This window comes from Salmo salar, chromosome 09, assembly GCF_965601325.2.
Source record: "Salmo salar chromosome 09, fSalSal1, whole genome shotgun sequence".
In the NCBI taxonomy this organism is placed as follows: domain Eukaryota; kingdom Metazoa; phylum Chordata; class Actinopteri; order Salmoniformes; family Salmonidae; genus Salmo; species Salmo salar.
Genome location: NC_138299.1, coordinates 28,202,593 through 28,224,407, shown reverse-complemented (window position 1 = coordinate 28,224,407; position 21,815 = coordinate 28,202,593). Strand labels below are relative to the sequence as shown.

Here is a 21,815-nt window from a genome sequence, read left to right as displayed (position 1 = left end):
GTTCACACTTTCTTTACACTGTACTTTGTCAATATAGTCTCCTAGACTTGTTGAGCTGTCATGGCAACAACATCTACTTACTGCGTTGTAACTTCTTTGACTACATTTCTACCAATTCAACCCAATTTTATAGAAAGCAGTAAAAGAGATCCAGCCATTATACAGTGTACATCATCCTGTTTAACACACTCCTTTAACACCGACTGTGCAGGGTTCGTAAATCTTGATTGATTTGAGGCAAACAATGTCCCAGACTCATTGCGCAATGGAAAACGAACTCCTCTACAGGGTATTAAGAAACATTATTCCAATGGATGATCCCACAGTACAGGGAGTCATTTCTGAGTTCTGGCCCTCTTGGCCAAACAGTCAAGTGAGCGAGCATTCGTGTGGTTCCTGCCTAGACAGAAGTGAAAGAAAGCAAGGAAAAGTGCCATCACAGCATCTTGTCCAGGCCTATTGGGTTTAGTGATGCACCACCAGTACTGCTCCCTGAGAACAGCCAATTCATACACTCTAAACTCCCACTCAGTAAACAAACACACACACACCTTTAAACTCTGGTCTTTCTAGTTGCTACATGGCCAATTGAACAAAATCATGGTATTGAGTGTGAATTGACTGAAGATTGGCTGAATGTTGTAAAGAAGACATTGGTCATGACAATCTTGGCAGTAACTTTTTTTCACACTGCTTTGAGGACCATTCAATTATCAGATAAATAGAGGGGGGGGGGGCTCTAAAACAGAGGGGCCCCCCTGACTAAATATTATTTTAAGATTAGGGCAAATAACCTCAAAGGCAGCTGGTGTCATAAATGCATTCATGTTTGAATGGACGTCGTCAATCGTCATACAAGTAAGCACCCATGACCCACGCGCTAGCTCCGCTTCTGGCTATTTGGTAACATTTTGTACCCAAGTATGATTGTGATGTACAGTTGTGATGATAAAGAGCGCTGTATGGAAACATAACATTCAGTCATGAATGGTCTGGTTATTTGAGAGACCTCTTGCATAGCTTGAATGAAAGGATGTTCTACTCTCTGTTTGAGTAAAGACATGTGGAGGGCACTAGAGCAGTAATGGACTGAACGGCATCCATCTTGCCTAGGGTCACTGGAAGTAGTAGTACACTATGTTCAGTGGTCAGAAAGAGTGAAGTACAGGAGAGCCCTCTGGGAACACTGATCCTAGGTCAGTATGGTGGCCAAAGGTTGTTCTCTATTGCTTATTGTGTTAGAGTCTATAATAAACCCTCCATAATGCCATGGCCCCTGGGCCTTACTGCCTACTGTACCACTGGCGCAGCAGTCATGGGATTGTCAAAGCATCCTTGGGGACTTCCCACACACAAGCAGGCACAGAAGTGTACAAACTACACACACACACACACACACACACAGAAAGGGCAAAAAGAGAAGTAGGGCAAAGCTGGGTGGCTTCAAGGGCATCCTTGGGCAATATCAAACCCCCACCCCACACACAACTTACCCAGCATATTGCTGGCTGACTTCATGGGCGCAACATACTCAAACAACTACTGTCGCTCCATGCCTTTTGCCTTTTCTCAACAACCCCCAAGCAACGCAAATCCGAGTCAAAGGCGCTGCTACTAGGCAGAACACTGTGTAGAGTTATAGCACAGTCGGTAGTGAAGCGCCTACAGGCTAATGAGCCATATAGAGGGACAGGATCTGTGATGCTCCACAAAGCACAATCCTGACAAGACGTAGTAGTAGACCTACTTAGTGCCTTCGGAAAGTATTCACACCCCTTGACCTTTTCCACATTGTCACGTTACAGCCTTATTCTAAAATGGATTTTAAAAAATCCTCAGCAAACTACACAAAATACCTCACATTGACAAAGAGAACATTGCTTTGCCAAATTTTTTATAGTATTACTTTAGTGCCTAGTTGCAATCAGAACGCATGTTTTGGAATATTTGTATTCTGTACAGGCTTCCTTCTTTTCACTCTGTCAATTAGGTTAGTATTGTGGAGTAACTACAATGTTGTTGATCCATCTTCATTTTTCTCCCATCACTGCCATTAAACTCACCATTGGCCTCATGGTGAAATCCCCAAGCGGTTTTCTTCCACTCCGGCAATTGAGTTAGGAAGGACGCCTGTATCTTTGTAGTGACTGGGTGTATTGATACACTATCCAAAGTGTAATTAATAACTTCATCATGCTGAAAGGGATATTCAATGTCAATGTTTTATAAAATAAAACATCTACCAATAGGTGCCCTTCTTTGAGGCATTGGAAAACCTCCCTGGTCTTTGTAGTTGAATCTGGGTTTTAAATCCACTGCTTGACTGAGGGACCTTACAGATAATTGTATGTGAGGGGTACAGAGATGAGTTAGTCATTCAAAAATCATGTTAAACACTATTATTGCACACAGAGTGAGGCCATGCAACTTATTATGTGACTTCTTAAGCATTACTCCTGAACTTATTTAGGCTTGCTATAAGAAATGGGTTGAACATTTATACTCAAGACATTTCATAATTAATTAATTGTAAAAATGTCCACCGACATTATGGATTGGTATTGTGTGTAGGCCTGGGACAAAAAAAAAATCTCAATATAATCCATTTTAAATTCAGGCTGTAAATACCTTCTGAAGGCACTGTTGGTTGTTACAGTGAAAGTTAAATAAATGAATGACACAGAAGATAGCAAGCATCCATGCCCACAATGACTGTCTCTAGAGGAGAGCAGAAGAAGCTACAGTACATCAGAATGGTTATGTAAAATGTAAATGAAGACCGGGGAAAAAAGTATATTCAGTTTCTTCTCAGTGCTCACTTGGGGCCTATTCCCACTACGAGATATGAAGGAGAGACTAGGGAGCAGGGTGGCGAAAGACAATTCTACTTTTCAATTCACATTACATCCTTGCCTTACCTTTGTTGTGGCTGGCAACGTGACATTCTTAAATATCACAGTAGCCACTAGCCAGTAAGCACAAACTATTCAACAATGACAGACAGCCCCGGCCTACCCCCTTGCCCTCGCCCCCCCCATTATAACAGCTTGTCTTCAAGTAATGTGTCAAGCTATCAAAAATGAACGATTGACCCTCTCATACGAAAGTACAGTAGGCCTACCTTAAAAAAATAAAGCCTGGTTTGTTGTATCAATATCATACAAAACATTACGTGGTAAAAGCATATTGCGACTGAAAACGTAAGTATAAGTGAATTCATCGCGACGATCTGTTTTATATGGAAGACCATACCCACCACCCAAAATGTTTTATTAAATAAAATGCCTCATGATTTGTCAATGTGCACAATTAGTCTGTGCTTCAGTCTGATCAACTGTAGCCTACTGATAACAACCACAGATGCAGGTAGCCAAGAGAAGCTTATGTGCTCTGATCCCATCTGGGCCTGGCCAGGGGAAACGTAATGTCATGTTTTTATAGCCTAAACCAGGGTTTCCCAACCCTCTCCTTGGACCCACCCCCAGACATTTCACATTTTAGTTTTAACCCTAAAACTGGCACACCTGATTCAATTAGTCAAAGACTTGATGATAAGTGAACTAAAATAATCACCTCTGCCAGTTTAGGGTTAAAAAAAAAAAAAGTGAAACGTCTAGGGGGGCCTGAGGAGAGGGTTAGGAAACCCCGGTAACCTATGCATTTATAACCTAAAATAGGCCCATTAATTTGTGCGACCGCGGGTCTTCGATTGGTCGACCTTGAACTTGAATCATTGTATCAACTGGGACCAGCCCACAGCTAGATGGCAAACTTGCAACATTGTATTAACTATTCTGGGCCCTCAGAGTTTCCTGTGAAAGTGAGCTCAGGACAGACACAGCTGTATTTGTGCAAGGGATAAGAAGTAATCAGGTATTTTATGATGTTTCCACTGGATCAGAGCATGACATTTGTTCCTTTCACATCAAGGCTTGTGGTTATCAAAAAGGGAGAGAGCTGGAAAGATTTTTCAAATAAATTGAGGAACCATTATTATTCTCGATGGATGTATGAACTTGTTTACTTGCTGTTTTGAGGTGAAGAAAAACATACTTTGAGAAGCTCCACAGCTCATTAGTGGCAAGTTCAGGAGCGTAATGGCAAAATCTATGAAAGCCAATTAATCAATCAACACAATAGTGATGACATACTGTATGAGTGTCTTTTTAAATTACAGATGCAAAAGACCTACATGATGCAACTCAGCATACAGCGAGCTCAGCCCTGTTCGTTTTTGTCCAATTACAGTTGTCCGTCTGTGTAAAGGGTTTTAATATGTTCATCCTCCCTAGGGCCAGGAGTTTTTCTAGGGGGGGTGGGGAATCTGTTCCAAAGTATTCCCATGAATAAAAAAAAGAGACGTGATTGTGTCTTAATGTAATCAAGGTATGAAATTATTTTATTTGAAAATAATCTCTTTTTGGGCTTAGTTGTGGTCAATTTTCAGTGTGCAAATGATTATGTTACTGCCCCCCAACATCTGCTCAAAAGTCAGCCCACGGCTGAATCTAGTTGCCTACCTCTGCTATAGCTTGTTCTCCATCTTCTTTCTCCATTGTGAACTAACATATTTTCTGCACTTTTATTTCCATCAATGTACAAAATGAATTTACTCATGTTCGCTCGTCTCTCTTCAGCAAACATATCGTGAGCAATATGTTTAGAACGTCAAATCGCAATAAAATCACAGTATCGAATCTCCATACATATTGGCACCTAAGTATCGTGATAATAACGTATTGTGAGGTTCCTGGCAATTGCTAGCCCTAGCAGGCACGCACAAAATCAATACCTTTAGGGATTCTATTACAGACCAATTTCTATATGCAAGAGATGCAGATCTAGTCTAGTGGTGAATACTGATAAAAATCACTTGTTCCAAACCTTCCTCACATAAAACCAATGTACAATATTGGATCATAAACCCATCAATATAAGCAAACCACTTCAGTCCAGTACATGGTCTGTCACAGCATATCGCTGCTTGATGAAAGCCGTTCACTTGAAGCTAAAAGAATAAGATGATTTATGGATTTCAATTATGCCAGGTAGAATGAACTGTTGGCACGTACACCACACTGAAGAGACTTAAGAGAGGCCTAACACTGATAATGGGAATGTGATACTGGGAATGTGTAGCAATAGCTACAAAAATAAATTGATATTCATTACTGAGGCACAGGCACGACTTAATCAAAAACATTCTTAAAAATGTTTACTTTTCCGACTGATAGGGAGGTTGTGAAGAGGGGAGCGAAGTACAGTACTATAGACATCATGGTAAATATTATGTAAACTGTCATATTGGCCCATGTTCAAATTACTAACTGAGAGACTACCTTGAGTATTTACTGTGTGAAACCAGCAGGGTAGTTCTGGTCTTCAAGGTTGTGTGTAACTGATACATTAATTCCTACACTGCACATATTAAATGAGTTGAGACCTTGAGATGGCATGATTTGCTGCCAAATAATGGTTAAATAGGACTGCAGAATGGGTTAAAGTGTCACTCAGCAGCAAAGGGAAAGTGGTCTGTACCGATTATTATGTGTCTCCTAAATTAGAATACATGACTGATTGAGTTAAAGTGCAATATTTCAGAGGATAAACAAATATTTCATTAATAATTTAAAACCAAATTTCAGTTAAAATGATTAAATTCCAAAGCAAATGTAATCCATGTAAAAGGCTTTGACACTAAACCAAGCCCTAAATTGGTTTAGTGTGCCACTATATTGGCTCAGCAACACTAAACAGGCTCTTCAGAGAGCGAATTACAGTGGCAAGAAAAAGTATGTGAACCCTTTGGAATTACCTAGATTTCTGCATATATTGGTCTTCAAATTTGATGTGATCTTAAACTAATAACAAACAAATTATTGTATTTTTCTTGTCTATATTGAATACATCATTTAAACATTCACAGTGTAGGTTGGAAAAAGTATGTGAACCCCTAGGCTAATGACTTCTCCAAAAGCTAATTGGAGTCAGGAGTCAGCTAACCTGGTGTCCAATCAATGAGACGAGATGTTGGTTAGAGCTGCCTTGCCCTATAAAAAAATTAAAATTACAAAATTTGAGTTTGCTATTCACAAGAAGCATTGCCTGATGTGAACCATGCCTCGAAAAAAAGAGATCTCTAAAAGCCTTGATGTTCATCAGTCTACGGTAAGACAAATTGTCTATAAATGGAGAAAGTTCAGCACTGTCGCTACTCTCCCTAGGAGTGGCCGTCCTGCAAAGATGACTGCAAGAGCACAGCGCAGAATGCTCAATGAGGTTAAGAAGAATCCTAGAGTGTCAACTAAAGACTTACAGAAATCTCTGGAACATACAAACATCTCTGACGAGTCTACAATACATAAAACACTAAAAAATAATTGTGTTCATGGGAGGACACCACGGAAGAAGCCACTTTGCTGCCTCGGGGCCTGGACATCATCGATGGAAAAATGAATTCCCAAGTTTATCAAGACATTTTGCAGGAGAATGATAGTCTATCTGTCCACCAATTGAAGCTCAGAAGTTGGGTGAGGCAACAGGACAACGACCCAAAACACAGAAGTAAATCTACAACAGAATGGCTTCAACAGAAGAAAATACGCCTTCTGGAGTGGCCCCGTCAGAGTCCTGACCTCAACCCGAATGAGATGCTGTGGCATGACCTGAAGAGAGCAGTTTACACCAGACATCCCAATAATATTGCTGAACTGAAACAGTTTTATTTTAAAGAGGAATGGTCCAAAATTCCTCCTGACTGTTGTGCAGGTCTGATCCGCAATTACAGAAAATGTTTGGTTGAGGTTATTGCTGCCAAAGTGTGTTCAATAAAGACATGAAAACATAATTGTTTGTGTGTTATTAGTTTAAGCAGACTGTGTTTGTCTATTGTTGTGACCTAGATGCTGAGATCAAATTTTATGACCAATTTATGGAGAAATCCAGGTATTTCCAAAGGGTTCACATACTTTTTCTTGCCACTGTAGATGGTGAATTTAAGAGGATGTGTGTTGAAATGTGACTGGGCATGTTACAGCAATTCATGTTAGCATGTTACATCAATTCCAGGCTAATAAGACTGACATTGAGGATAACTGCTCTGGGCATGCCTCGCACAGCACACCCTACTCAGGCCAGCAACACACATCCATACAAATATACACAAACACACACCACTGCCCTCAGGAAGCTTGTCACTTGAAGGGACATTATGACCACATGCAACAGCCATGAAACCTGTCAGAGTAGAGCAGGTCATCATCAGTACAGAAGCCAGAGGCCCAGTGATAGCAGTGGTTATCAGAATACTCAGCAGGCACATGAAGGGGAAGACTGAATAGAGAAGAAAACCAGAGGGGAGGAAAGGATAGGACAGGAACGGAGGAGAGGGAAATGCCAGGAGAAGAAAGGGAAAGAGGAAGGTAGAGGAGGTTGTAGTACCTGAGAGGCAGATGAAGGTCATGTAGTCTCCCTGTCCTCCAGTAGCCAGGAAGGGGATCTTCTTCTTGGTCCTCCTCTTCACCTGCACGGCCACCAGCATCTTCTCATCGTGGGGTGTGAACACCTCTTTGTTGATGGCTGACTTGGCACTCATCTTAGGGGAGGTAAAAGTCAGAGAGAGGGGGGTAGGGGAGGTTGTTAGCTCTTCTCTGTGGATGGGAAGAGATAAGAGCTCATTAGTGAGTGTTAGAGGTTAGACATTGCTGAAATGGGTAAGTTATCCCAACAGACAATGTAAAGGGCTTTGAGTTTCAGTATCACATTGTTATGAGGTGTCGGGAGACAGGCGCAGGAATGCGTAATAGGATTTTTTATTTTCACCCAAATTACGGCGTGCCGTGTAAAGGCATGGGGACAAAAACCAAACAAACACTAAACAAAACACAGGGTTGAAACCCAAACAAAAGTGAGGAGTACCTCGAATAAATAACATAAGTGCACAATTATTAACACACGGCACGAGACCTGTAGTCATCTGCGCAATCCACAATGGAACGAAAGCCAAAACAAACAGCACAGGTACTCACACGAACCAACGGACTTTGTAACAATAGTCTACAGGACAATGGTAAACCAAGGACACACTTATACAATTACTAATCACTGGGAATAGGGGCCAGGTGTGCGTAATGAATGTTCCGGAGGGATCCGTGACATTCAGAAAAGAGTTGTGCAATTAATTGAGGCATATGGCATTCATTTTGACTTACGCACACACAGAGCTCAAACTTTCACATAAATGGAAAGTTTCTCAGGAACTTTCTAGCCTAAAATCAACAGCAGTCTGGCCAATATCACTAAATTCTTGTTATTGTGAAGGTGAGAAAGACACTGGTAGAAACAATATGGTTACGTGCACATTATAATGCGATTATTGTGGATAGTCAGATTAATATAATAGCTTGATTAAAATGTTGACATGCTTTGCAAGAAGAACGATTTCCCTAATAATCCTGTTTACATGGACATCTGATATCAGGCTACCTGATGGCACTCTAATACACACAGAAAATACCCAATCAAAATAAACGTTCTACCACAGAGAACATGTTTTTGGGATGCATATTTGATTCTGAGTTTGGACATATAAAAGTTTGTATGTGAAAACTTTAGGTTACGACTGTAACCCTGGTTCTCTGATAGTATGAGTGAGGTATTTCACTTATGGGATACGCCCCCAGCGTATTCGTCAGAAGCCTTTGTTACACTACGCCAGCCATGATTGGCTGGACATGGAGGCGTGTGCATCTGGGAAGGGTGTCCCTCCTACCCTATAAAAAGGTCCAACGCAGCATCGCAGCATTCAAAAATAAGCAACACATCTTCCTCGCTCATGCAAGGAGGGGGTGGTCTGGTGAAATACCTCACTCATACTATCAGAGAATCGGGGTTACGGTCGTAACCTAAAGTTCTCTTTCAAGTATTTGTTTCAGTATTTCACTTATGGGATATACTGAGTCCCACATTGCCAGACAAGCTTATCCTGACGACCAACTGCCATGTGCGATATATCACACAAATGGGCTATGCCCCCTAGAAGATCCTACACGTAAAACAGTATGCACCATCAAGCCTATAAAACTTTGCAAATGTATGAGGCGAAGCCCAACTCGCTGGATAGATATGCCCTTAAATAAAGCCTAGGACATAGCCATTCCTCTAGTGGAATGAGCCCGTAACCAGTAGGAGACTGAAGACCCTTACTTGTGTTGGCAAAAGCGATAGCCCCCACTATCCAGTGGGAGAGGCATTGTTTAGTGAGCGCTTTACCTGTGTGAGTTTTCGCCCAGGAAACAAACAACTTCACATTTTCTAAAGCCCTTAGTCCTGTCCATGTAGATGCGCAGAGCGCATACTGGGCACAACATATGCAACCATTAATGTACCGGAGAGGAAAACAGTGGGGGATAAAAAGCTACCAGCTCAAGGGAACACACATTTCAAAGATGGTTAAATAATCTTAGGGGTAAAGGTGGGGTTAGGCCACAATGATACCCTATTGTTACCAGGTGCAAATGATGCACATGACGAGTGCACTGACAGTGTGTGAATGACACTAACTCGCATGGCGGAGGCCAATGCTAGTAATAGCGCAGTCTTAAATGAAAGAATCTTCAGTTCCACCTGATCCAGGGGCTCAAAAGGCTGTTGGCATAGAGAATCCAAAACAATTGATAAATCCCATGATGGGGCAAGCTTTTTGGACACCGGAAGCTAACAACGTGCACCCTTCATAAAACGGGCGACAAGGGGGTGTTGCCCCACTGTCGTGCTCCAAAAACCCACATGACAAACCGAAATAGCTGCTAGATATACTTTAATAATAGAAAAAGCCTTTCCTTTTTCTACTAATTCCTGTAGAAACGACAGGATTACAGGGGCAGAGCACTGGAATTTAGTGCACCATTCCTCAAATAGGCACCATTTACAATTATAAAGGGACCTGGTGGATGAGGCTCTAGCACTATGAATAGTTGAAATTACATTTTGGAGGAAGCCCGGCAGTGTTCAAGTTGAACCATTTACGGGCCAGGCCCAGAGTGCCAACCGTTCCGGGTGAGGACGGAAAATCTCCCCTCGCGCCTGGCAATGTAGGTCCTGATGCGGGGGGAGGGGCCACGGATGACAGCATAGTAGTTGAGTGATCTCCGGTAGCCAATATTTCTCTGGCCAATGTGGTGCTATTAGTATGAGAGAGAGACCCTTCTCCTGCACCCTGGCTCGGGTGGGGGAAATCAGGGCCAGTGAGGATAATGCATACAGGAGGACAGGTGGCCACTCATGTGCCAACTCCCATCGGTGCATCCCGATCCCTCAGGGAAAAGAACAGTGGACACTGAGTATTCTCCATTGATGCATAAAGATCCACTGCTGGCATGCCGAAGTTTATCCAAACCTGATTGGCTACCTCTGGGTGGGGCTTCCACTCTCCGTATAAAGGGTTCCTCCCCTGGCAAGTATACCTGCCCCCAGATTCAGTACTCCTGGTACATGAGTAGCTCTCAGTGACTGGAGATGCACACTGCTCCACATAATCAGTATGTGTGCCAGTGTGTGTACGTGAGGGGATAGCAGTCCCCCTTGTCTGTTTATGTAAGCCACAACAGTGTTATTGTCTGTTCTGACTAGAACATGACGACCCTCCAGAAATGGGAGGAACAACTCTAATGCTAAGGACACTGTAAGGAGCTCCAGGCAGTTTATGTGAGTAAAACGGAGATGGGGTCCCCACACACCCGTTGACTGTTCTGCCCTCATGAGTCGCACCCCAACCCAAGAGAGATGCGTCCATTGTGAATCCTTTTCTGGATAAAACAGTGCCCATCTGGGCACCCTGTGACAGAAATGTCTGGTGTCTCCAGGAGTGCAGTGCTACCATGCAGTCTATGGAGATCTGTACACGGTGATGTTTGTGACGTACTGGGCTCAGACCTAGAGAAGAGACCCAGCATTGAAAGATTCTCATATTCAAACTTCCTAATGGGATGACTACTAAAGCCGATGCCATCAAACCTAGCAGCCTCAGGCATGTTTTGAATGAGACCAGGTTCCCTCTGAGAAACAGTGCTAGGCCATCTTGGAATGTTCTTATACGTTCCACTGAAAGGCAAGCTTTGAATGATACCGAATCTAGTACTAAACCTAGGAAAGAGATTGTTCTGATTCCCACGCAGACACTCTTTACTGTGTTTATTCTGAAACCTAGAAATGTCAGGTGTTCCAATAGTAGCTGACTGTGTTCTAGGACCTCATCTTGATTGCGCGCACAGCAGCCAATCATCTGTGTACGTCATCAGCCGAATGCCCCTCTCTCTGAGAGGGGCTATGGCTGCATTGGTACACTTCATAAAAACACGAGGTGACAGTGAGAGGCCGAAAGGGAGTACCAGAAATTCATAGACTATGCCTTGATTATTGAATCTGATAAATTTCCTGTGAGGAGGGTATTTTGAGATGTGAAAGTAAGCATTCTTTATGTCGATGTATACGAACCAATCGCCTGTGTGTACAGAATGTAGCAGAGCAGTGTGTTTCAACATTCTGAAAGTGTACTTACTCAGTGTGAACTGACATTGGGGAGTGTTTGTGAGACAAGAGCTTTGTAGGAGCATCTACCTGAACATTGTCTCTTCTCTTTGGGCTGTACCCTGTGACCCACCAACTTGGACCAGGTATGCCGGAGGAACAGAGGTGCCTGGAAACTTGCACCATGGAACAGGCTCAGGCTTGGCGGAGGAGATAAAACTGGGTTTGGGGGAGGCTGTTCTCACCTCTCTGGCGATGGGGACATCATTAAGCCATCCGCTTCTTTCTCCTTACCCCTTGGGTGGGGTTAGGGGCAGGTGCCATGAATGGGAAGGGAGGCTTCTTAGACCAGGGGCCCTTAGGGTCCAATATTCTTTGCAGCCCTGGGCTCACAGCCTGGGGGGCTGGGTGTCTAGGGATCTTAAAGGTCGAGGAGGGTTGACCTGCTGCAGCCTGGGCGAAGGTGCGGCGAGGTACATGGGAGGCACTGGGCTGTGTCTTCCTGGGCAGACAGAGCTTCACACTACTACTTTTCTCCTCGCACCGTTTCTGCATCATCTCGACAGTGGGACCGAAAAGGCCTTTATGGTCTACTGGAGCATCCAGGATCTTCAGCTTCTCACTATCGGACACCGTAGATAGGAGAGGGCAAAATGGCTCACTGGGATATCATTAGCCCCATCGCTCTTCCTGACGCCTGGACAGCGGCTTTAAGCAGATGCAGGTTGAGGTCTGTGGCAATACAGATCTCATCCCACAGTCCCGGGTCCAGTGTGACTGCTAGCTCCTCCTGTAGCTCAGCCTGGTATGCCGAGAGCATGGAGCTGGTGCTGAAAGCCCTCACCGCTGTGGCGACCGACCTGTAGTCCTTCTCTGTCACAGAGGACTGGAAGCACTCGTACTTGGTTGGTAAGGTGGGGAGAGTCGAGGTCATGGAGGACTTCTGGCTGGAGTTTAGATGGGAAGCCACCAGGGGTTTGATGGGGGCATGTGGGCAAGCCCAATCCCCGCCATGTCAACGCAGTCCAACACTGACCCACCATGGACAGGGTTCTCGGAGGAGAAAGGTGTACTCCGGGTATGGGTAACCTCCTCCAGGCATTCTGGGAAGACTGGCAGTAATTGCCTGGCTGCCTGTTTGGCTTTGGGTATCCTTTTACCCTCGTAGCGGGACGTGATCTCATGGTCTCTGCTACTGCATTGGGCCAGGGAATCACCAGTTTATTCACAGCGCGTTTGCACAGGTCCTGCAGGTCCACACCGAGAACTGGTGGGGATGGCACCCCACCTGCGTGTCCGGTTTCAGATTCCCTGGCCGGAGGCTTGGTGGCGTGGCCTGAGGGGATGAAGGAGTCTTCGTTTCCATCCGATGATTCCAAAAGGAGACTGTCGGAAAACCCTGTGGAGTCATTATCGTCTCCAATCAGGAATCCCGACAGAGAGGCCGCGAGGTCGTTGCTGAAGTCCTCAAACAGCGGGGCAATGGCGCCGAGCTGGTCGCCCCAGCTAGCGCAAGCCGTCGCTCCACGATTCCCTGTGGGGATATCCATTGCCTCTGGTGACACATCGGGGGCGCTGGCCCCCATGTCAGGGTCCCGTTGACTCAGGCTAGCTTGGCGTGCTAGCCTATCTTCACAGTGAAGAGGGTACAATGTGGACAGGAGCCACCGGAGGCTTCCTGGGCATGTTGCTGCCCAAGGCAAACGGAGCACACCGAGTGGGTGTCTTTGGCCGATATCGTGTTTCCACAGGAGCAGATACTTCACAGATGCTTTTGTCACCATAGCATGGATGCTATGCTTTTAGCTGCCAGAAAAAAACTAGAATGGTCCGATAGCTAGCGATTAGTGGCACTCGGTGTGATGGCTGGATACCGTTTTCCGAAACAACAGATTAGAAATGATAGCTTGGTGTAGCTAGTAAAAGCTTTTCTTTTTGAAGTAAAACCACAAAAGCTAGCTAGCTTGCTAACAACTAGTCACTGTTTGGATACAGCTAACTTGGTTGTGAACAAGTTAGCCGTGTCACAGCTGTACCTGTTCCTCCCTCAAATAATTTTCCTGTAACTATGGTGAAGTAAAAGGAACATTGTCACCACCGCACAGTCCAGAGAATAGGGCCCGGCGAGCGAGTTGTAAGATCACGTCTCTGGACAGTTTAGCTATTTCTGGAAAATGCAGTCGTGTTGAGGTAAGCTTTCTGATGAAAAGCGAGAAGAGGTGTTTGAATGACTCAGAGACGCTGCGTTGGACCTTTTATAGGGTTGAAGGGACACCCTTCTCCGACACACGTCTCGACGTCCAGCCAATCATGGCTGGCGTAGTGTAATAAGGCTTCTGACGAATACGCTGGGGACGTATCCCAATAGTGAAATACCGAAACGAATACTTGAAAAATAACTACTTCTAAGATGCATATATTCAGTTGTTCCAGACACACTTCACTCGTGCTAAAGAGGGCGGCTCGCTCAGCTGGTGCTAGCACATGCGCAGATCAAACACACAGCTGGATCCCCGATTAAGGGTGTTTAGATGTCCTAATTCAAAAGATACTGAGAAAACCAGGCGTTTTAATTGGCGTATGCTTACTTCAATTTGACCTTGAGCCGATTAAGAAAAGCAGAGTAAGGTATTTACATAACTATTGCATAATCTGCCTACTGCCATAATCAGTTTAATATCTAATTATTAGTGTACATGTAAACATACTCAATGTCTTTGTTACATGTCAGGAGAAATCACATTGAGAAAGCAGAGAGACATCAGTCCCTGAAGAAATAAAAGCAAAATAGCCCCGACATCTGACTGCTCTGTGCTTTCCCTCCCCTGTAATCTCATTTCAGAGACATTCTACTCTAAAAGAAACGGCCCCATAAAATAATGTAATGCCACAGTGAGCAACTGCCTCCAATATCGAAAATGGGCTGTCATCTCTGTGTGGGGCAAATATCGGTGGCAGGTAGCCTAGTGGTTAGAGCGTTGGGCCAGTAACCGAAAGGTTGCTAGATCGAATCCCCGAGCTGACAAGGTAAAAATCTGTTGTTCTGCCCCTGAACAAGGTAGTTAACCCACTGTTCCTAGGCTGTCATTGTAAATAAGAATTTGTTCTTAACTGACTTGCCTAGTTAAATAAATAAATAAAATGACATCTCTCTTACTACGCAGGCAATGTTCCTTCCCAGATCTGCTGCAAAATGTAAATGACTTCAGTTGGAAACTTTAAAAAAAAAATCTCAGTGAACAGCCACTACATTTTCCATTATTGCAAACATCTTTTCAAATGTTACTTTGAACACATTATGCACTGACAGTTCCTATGACAATGGAATTGGAACACCCAGGTTCCAAACACTGTGTGCTTTGCTGATAGTGTCAGAGAAAGCAGTGCTGAGGCAGTGCAATTGTGGCTACAATAAATGCAGGATGCGGTCATAAACAATAGTGTTTTATTGGGTCCAAATGCTCTCTGGAGAACTATGGATGGAGTTTAATCATTGTCTCAACCACAGACACAGAGCGGTGGTGATACACCAATCTGTCACTCACGACAAATGCTAAATGAATTACAGAGGAACAGCACACTGAAAAACAATGCCCGTATCAATTTGGATTGCTAATAAGCAGGCCAAATATACTTGTTTTTCACAGTGCAGTGAGTTTCAAAAAAAGTAATTGGCTGTTGAGGAGAAGCACAGAAACTATAGTTTCAGCGAAACATAACCCGCAGTATTTGACGATTAGCCTTGCTATTACATAAGTCTGCTTTAAACTTGAAAAGCTGTTAGTGTTTCCCCTACTATTAATTAGTCTTGGCGGAGCCCAAACCTAGCCGAGCGCTGTAAAACACTGAACAGCTATATGGCTTTGTCCTCAACAGTCCAGCTTTCAAAAACATTAGGCTACTGTATGTGGCCAGCAGAATATTCTGGGCGTTCTTGAAAACAATACATATAGACAGGTATTTCTGAAATGTCTAGAGAGATCATGATTTGATCCACAAAAGCTAGTTGTTTCAGACATTTTAAATGCTGAATCATGAATGGTGCAGCATCTGGTGAGAGTTAGTTCTAAGCATTGGCTCAGAGTCCGTTTCTACTCTAGGTACTCCTATCCACAGGGTAAAGTTAGGTCACAGTGAACACTATGGTAGTACACACTCACTTACACCACAGGGACTCAACTGGCCATAAAAAACAAATAGTAGCAAAACAAACCACCTCATTCAATGACATATCACAACATCACCAGATGATAAAGCTCTTAACAAAATGGGACTGAGTAAACAAAACACAAGCAAAGATTTATTTGAAGAGCAATTAGCCAACAAAAACGTCTTGGAATGTTTAAAACATCCAACCCCTAAATCTACTGACTCTAGATATACAGTACCAGTCAAAAGTTAGGACACACCTACTCATGCAAGGGTTTTTCTTTACTATGTTCTACATTGTAGAATAATAGTGAAGATATCAAAACTATGAAATAACATCTATGGAATCACATAGTAACCAAAAAAAAGTGTTAAACAAATCAAAATATACACTGCTCGAAAAAAAAAGGGGAACACTTAAACAACACAATGTAACTCCAAGTCAATCACACTTCTGTGAAATCAAACTGTCCACTTAGGAAGCAACACTGATTGACAATACATTTCACATGCTGTTGTGCAAATGGAATAGACAACAGGTGGAAATGATAGGCAATTAGCAAGACACCCCCAATAAAGGAGTGGTTCTGCAGGTGGGGACCACAGACCACTTCTCAGTTCCTATGCTTCCTGGCTGATGTTTTGGTCACTTTTGAATGCTGGCGGTGCTTTCACTCTAGTGGTAGCATGAGACGGAGTCTACAACCCTCACAAGTGGCTCAGGTAGTGCAGCTCATCCAGGATGGCACATCAATGCGAGCTATGGCAAGAAGGTTTGCTGTGTCTGTCAGCGTAGTGTCCAGAGCATGGAGGCGCTACCAGGAGACAGGTCAGTGCATCAGGACAGTGGAGGAGGCCGTAGGAGGGCAACAACCCAGCAGCAGGACCGCTACCTCCGCCTTTGTGCAAGGAGGAGCAGGAGAAGCACTGCCAGAGCCCTGCAAAATGACCTCCAGCAGGCCACAAATGTGCATGTGTCTGCTCAAACGGTCAGAAACAGACTCCATGAGGGTGGTATGAGGGCCCGACGTCCACAGGTGGGGGTTGTGCTTACAGCCCAACACCGTGCAGGACGTTTGGCATTTGCCAGAGAACACCAAGATTGGCAAATTCGCCACTGGCGCCCTGTGCTCTTCACAGATGAAAGCAGGTTCACACTGAGCACGTGACAGACGTGACAGAGTCTGGAGACGCCATGGAGAACGTTCTGCTGCCTGCAACAACCTCCAGCATGACCGGTTTGGCTGTGGGTCAGTCATGGTGTGGGGTGGCATTTCTTTGGGGGGCCGCACAGCCCTCCATGTGCTCGCCAGAGGTAGCCTGACTGCCATTAGGTACCGAGATGAGATCCTCAGACACCTTGTGAGACCATATGCTGGTGCGGTTGGCCCTGGGTTCCTCCTAATGCAAGACAATGCTAGACCTCATGTGGCTGGAGTGTGTCTGCAGTTCCTGCAAGAGGAAGGCATTGATGCCATGGACTGGCCTGCCCGTTCCCCAGACCTGAATCCAATTGAGCACATCTGGGACATCATGTCTCGCTCCATCCACCAACGCCACGTTGCACCACAGACTGTCCAGGAGTTGGCGGATGCTTTAGTCCAGGTCTGGGAGGAGATCCCTCAGGAGACCATCCGCCACCTCATCAGGAGCATACCCAGGCATTGTAGGGAGGTCATACAGGCACGTGGAGGCCACACACACACACACACTACTGAGCCTCATTTTGACTTGTTTTAAGGACATTACATCAAAGTTGGATCAGCCTGTAGTGTGGTTTTCCACTTTAATTTTGAGTGTGACTCCAAATCCAGACCTCCATGGGTTGATAAATTGGATTTCCATTGATTATTTTTGTGTGATTTTGTTGTCAGCACATTCAACTATGTAAAGAAAAAAGTATTTAATAAGATTATTTCTTTCATTCAGATCTAGGATGTGTTGTTTAAGTGTTCCCTTTATTTTTTGGAGCAGTATATTTTAGATTTGAGATTCTTAAAAGAAGCCACCCTTAGACATGATGACTGCTTTGCACACTCTTGGCATTCTCTCAACCAGCTTCATGAGGTATTCACCTGGAATGCATTTCATTTAACAGGTGTGCCTTGTTAAAAGTTAATTTGTGGAAATTCTTTCCTCTTAAATGGGTTTGAACCAAACAGTTGTGTTGTGACAAGGTAGGGGTGGGTATACAGAAGATAACCCTTTTTGGTAAAAAAAAAACAAGTCCATATTATGGCAAGAACAGCTCAAATAAGCAAAAAGAAAACGACAGTCCATCATCACTTTAAGACATGAAGGTCAGTCAATGTGGAAAATTTCAATAACTTTGAAAGTTTCTCAAGTGTGGTCGCAAAAACCATCATGCACTTTCATGAAACTTATGAGGACCGCGAAGGAAAGATAGACCAAGAGTTACCTCTGCTGCAGAGGATAAGTTCATTAGAGTTACCAGCCTCAGAAATTACAGCCCAAATAAATGCTTCAGAGTTCAAGTAACAGACACATCTCATCATCAACTGTTCAGAGGAGACTGCGTGAATCAGGCCTTCATGGTCGTATCGCTGCAAAGAAACCACTACTAAAAGACACCAATAAGAAGAAGAGACTTGCTTGGCCCAAGAAACACGAGCAGTAGACCGGTGGAAATCTGTCCTTTGGTCTGATGAGTCAAAATTTGCGATTTTTGGTTCCAACCGCCGTGTCTTTGAGAAACAGAGTAGGTGAACGGATGATCTCCGCATGTGTGGTTCCCACGGTGAAGCATGGAGGAGGAGGTGTGATGGTGTGGGGGGTGCTTTGCTGGTGACACTGTCAGTGATTTATTTAGAATTCAAGGCACACTTAACCAGCATGGCTACCACAGCATTCTGCAGCGATACGCCAGCCCAACTGGTTTGCGCATATTGGGACTATAATTCATTTTTCAACAGGACACTGACCCAAAACACACCTCCAGGCTGTGTAAGAGCTATTTGACCAAGAAGGAGAGTGATGGAGTGCTGCATCAGATGACCTGGCCTCCACAATCACCCGACCTCAACCCAATTGAGATGGTTTGGGATGAGTTGGACCGCAGAGTGAAGGAAAAGCAGCCAAGTGCTCAGCATATGTGGGAAATCCTTCAAGACTGTTGAAAAAGCATTCCATCTGAACCTGGTTGAGAGAATGCAAAGAGTGTGCAAAGCTGTCTTCAAGGTAAAGGGTGGCTACTTTGAAGAATCTAAAATATATTTTGATTCGTTTAACACTTTTCTGGTTACTACATGATTCCTTGCGTGTTATTTCATAGTTTTGATGTCTTCACTATTATTCTACAATGTAGAAAATAGTAAAAATAAAGGAAAACCCTTTAATGAGTAGGTGTGTCCAAACTTTTGACTGGTACTATAAGTGTACACATGCCCTGAAATGGCTGTGCAGAAAGTTGTTTGCCTTCTTCAGCTTCCTATAAAAAACAGAAACAGCTTTGTTCCACCGCCATCACAGTCCACTGGTGCACTACCAATCTCTCTACAAAGGAGTCTTCTGATACAAGGTGCTGGATCAGTAATTCAATGAATTGAAGTGAGGACAATGCTCTTCATTACTCCTCTTCTCGAATGAATAAAACCTATGAAAACCTTGATTTTTTTTGAGTGGGCCTCGAACAATCATATGAAGACAATAGGAAACCTGAATGCAAAAAGTCACTAAGACAGGGGTAGCGTCAGAGAAAGCGAGAGAGAAAGAGTTAAAGAGAGAGAGCTTCCTAGCAGTGAATCTCTCCAATAGCTCTAATCCTGGGAGTCCCTACCGATCCACTACAGTCCTCCAGCTGAGATAGAAGGTTCCCCCCTGTGTCTCTCCAAGCTGTCGACAGACAGTGGGGAGTCCATATCCTGCTTCAGGTGGGAGACTGAAGCGTGAGGGATGGAAGGGAAGACTTGAGAGATTTAGGGATAGGAGGGGTGGATTTCACTTTTCAGGAATGGCGGTGAAATGACTGATGTTTTGAATTACATCAGCCTCACGTCCCGGCACTGCTTGGCTATGGTGAAACGTCCCGGCACTGCTTGGCTATGGTGAAAATGACACTCACGCTGTAGCCCTGTCTGTCACCCCATTTTCCAGTGCCAATCCCCCCTTTCCCAGCCACACTTCATTCACTGTACCTTGCTAAGCAGTGAAAGGAGGGAGCAGTGCAGAGCGCGGCCTTTCCTCTCGCCCAGCGTGTTAATGTGAAATCTGCTCACAGCTCTCCAGAGGCCACTTCAGAAAGGGGGATTTGACTTAGCACCACAGCCAACACTTTAAGCACTCCCCTCCAACCCTTTCCCCATTTCCTTCTTCACACAGGCCAATATAAACCAGGCACAACAGCCAGGCTAAGGAGAGAGCTTCACAATGACAGGACAGGTGGAGTACTTGCTGCCACTCAAAGCCAGTTCAATTAGTTCAGCATCTTATATAATTGCCAAACACTGATAAAAACTACCAGAAACTCAAGAAACAACTCATTCCAAGTTGAATCTTATATATAGAGAAAAGGAAAGCTGTTGTTACAGCTACTTTGCTCAGAAATGTATAGTAAATGGAGAAAGGTTAGGGTTTAACAGCCCATTGAAGAAACCTTCAGAAACGGGAAAGATCTGAAGTGCTGGATGCAGGTGTGAGCTAATCAATCCACAACGGGAACGTACACTGCCTGCTAGGATGCCAAGATGTTGGGTTTCTCGCTCTCTGGGCCGTGTCCAGTGTTTTCAGATGGCAGTTTGTGGATTGAGCCAACGAGACTGCGATTAGAGGGGGAATCACATTCCTGGGGCTTATCTTCCATTCATATTCCTTAGAGAACGCGCAACACTCAGCAGGAATTAACAGCTACTCTTTAGCTCAACTAGAGTATGGGTGAGCGTGTGTGTGTGTAGAGGGGGTGCCTCTAACAGAGTAGAGTGCAGACAGGATGTTGAGAGTGAGCAAGCTTCAAAACAGTTGCCTTTCAGAGGAATGAGAATTTTAAATGATGGAAAATAGGATTTATTCCAAAAAGAATACAGATTTTACAGTGGGCTAGCATATGGCAGGGAACACATTGCTGCTCAAAACGGTTGCAGTACGTAGAAGATAGGCCTACACTAAGTTGAAATGTTCCACAACAGGTTTGTGATAGAGATGCAACAAATGGAACATTTTGCTTAACGTTTAAACTGCCATTTTTTTAAAACTAGTTTTCCATTAAAATGATAAATAAATCCATGTCATTTCACCATGCAGATAAATGGTCATATTACATATGTAATGTAGGCTATGACCGCTAGCACCAGGCAATGAAGTTACACAGACCCCTTGACCTTTTCCACATTACAGGCTTATTCTAAAATGTATTCAATTGTTTTTATTCTTCTCATCAATCTACACAAAATACCCCATAATGACAAAGCAAAAACAGGTTTTTAGAAATGTTTGCTGATTTATTATAAAAAATGTTATGACATTTACATAAGTATTCAGACCCTTTACTCAGTATTTTGCGAAAGCACCTTTGGCAGCAATTACAGCCTAGAGTCTTCCTGGGTATGACGCTACAAGCTTGGCACACCTGTATTTGGGGAGTTTCTCCCATTCTTCTCTGCAGATCCTCTCAAGCTCTGTCAGGTTGGATGGGAAGTGTTTTTCAGGTCTCTCCAGAGATGTTTGATGGGGTTCAAGTCCGGGATCTGGCTGGGCCACTCAAGGACATTCAGAGACTTGTCCCGAAGCCACTCCTGCGTTGTCTTGGCTGTGTGCTTAGGGTTGTTGTCCTGTTGGAAGGTGAACCTTCACCCCAGTCTGGAGGTCCTGAGAGCTCTGGAGCAGGTTTTCATTAATGATCTCTGTACTTTGCTCCATTAATCCTTCCCTTGATCCTGACTAGTTTCCCAGTCCCTGACGCTGAAAATCTCAGTTTGGCTGGGCAGCCAGCTCTAGGAACAGTCTTGGTGATTCCAAACTTCTTCCATTTAAGAATGATGGAGGCCACTGTATTCTTAGGGACCTTCAATGCTGCAGAAATATGTTGGTACCCTTCCCTAGATCTGTGCCTCGACACAATCCTGTCTCGGAGCTCTACAGACAATTCCTTCGACCTCATGGCTTGGTTTTTGCTCTGACATGCATTG

General features: G+C 44.1%; 1 protein-coding gene across 2 annotated transcripts in view; it reads right to left on the bottom strand.

Annotated features, from left to right (window-relative positions):
* LOC106611118 (syntaxin-binding protein 6) overlaps positions 1–21,815 on the bottom strand; it is a 143,642-nt gene that overhangs the window by 109,105 nt on the left and 12,722 nt on the right. The window contains exon 2 of one of the 2 annotated variants that reach the window (XM_014210986.3): positions 7,441–7,649. In XM_014210986.3, coding sequence (XP_014066461.1) covers positions 7,441–7,594 — 154 coding nt within the window. In that variant the 5' untranslated portion in view covers positions 7,595–7,649. The remainder of the gene's footprint in view (positions 1–7,440; positions 7,650–21,815) is intronic. The other variant, XM_082955702.1, reaches the window with a different exon arrangement.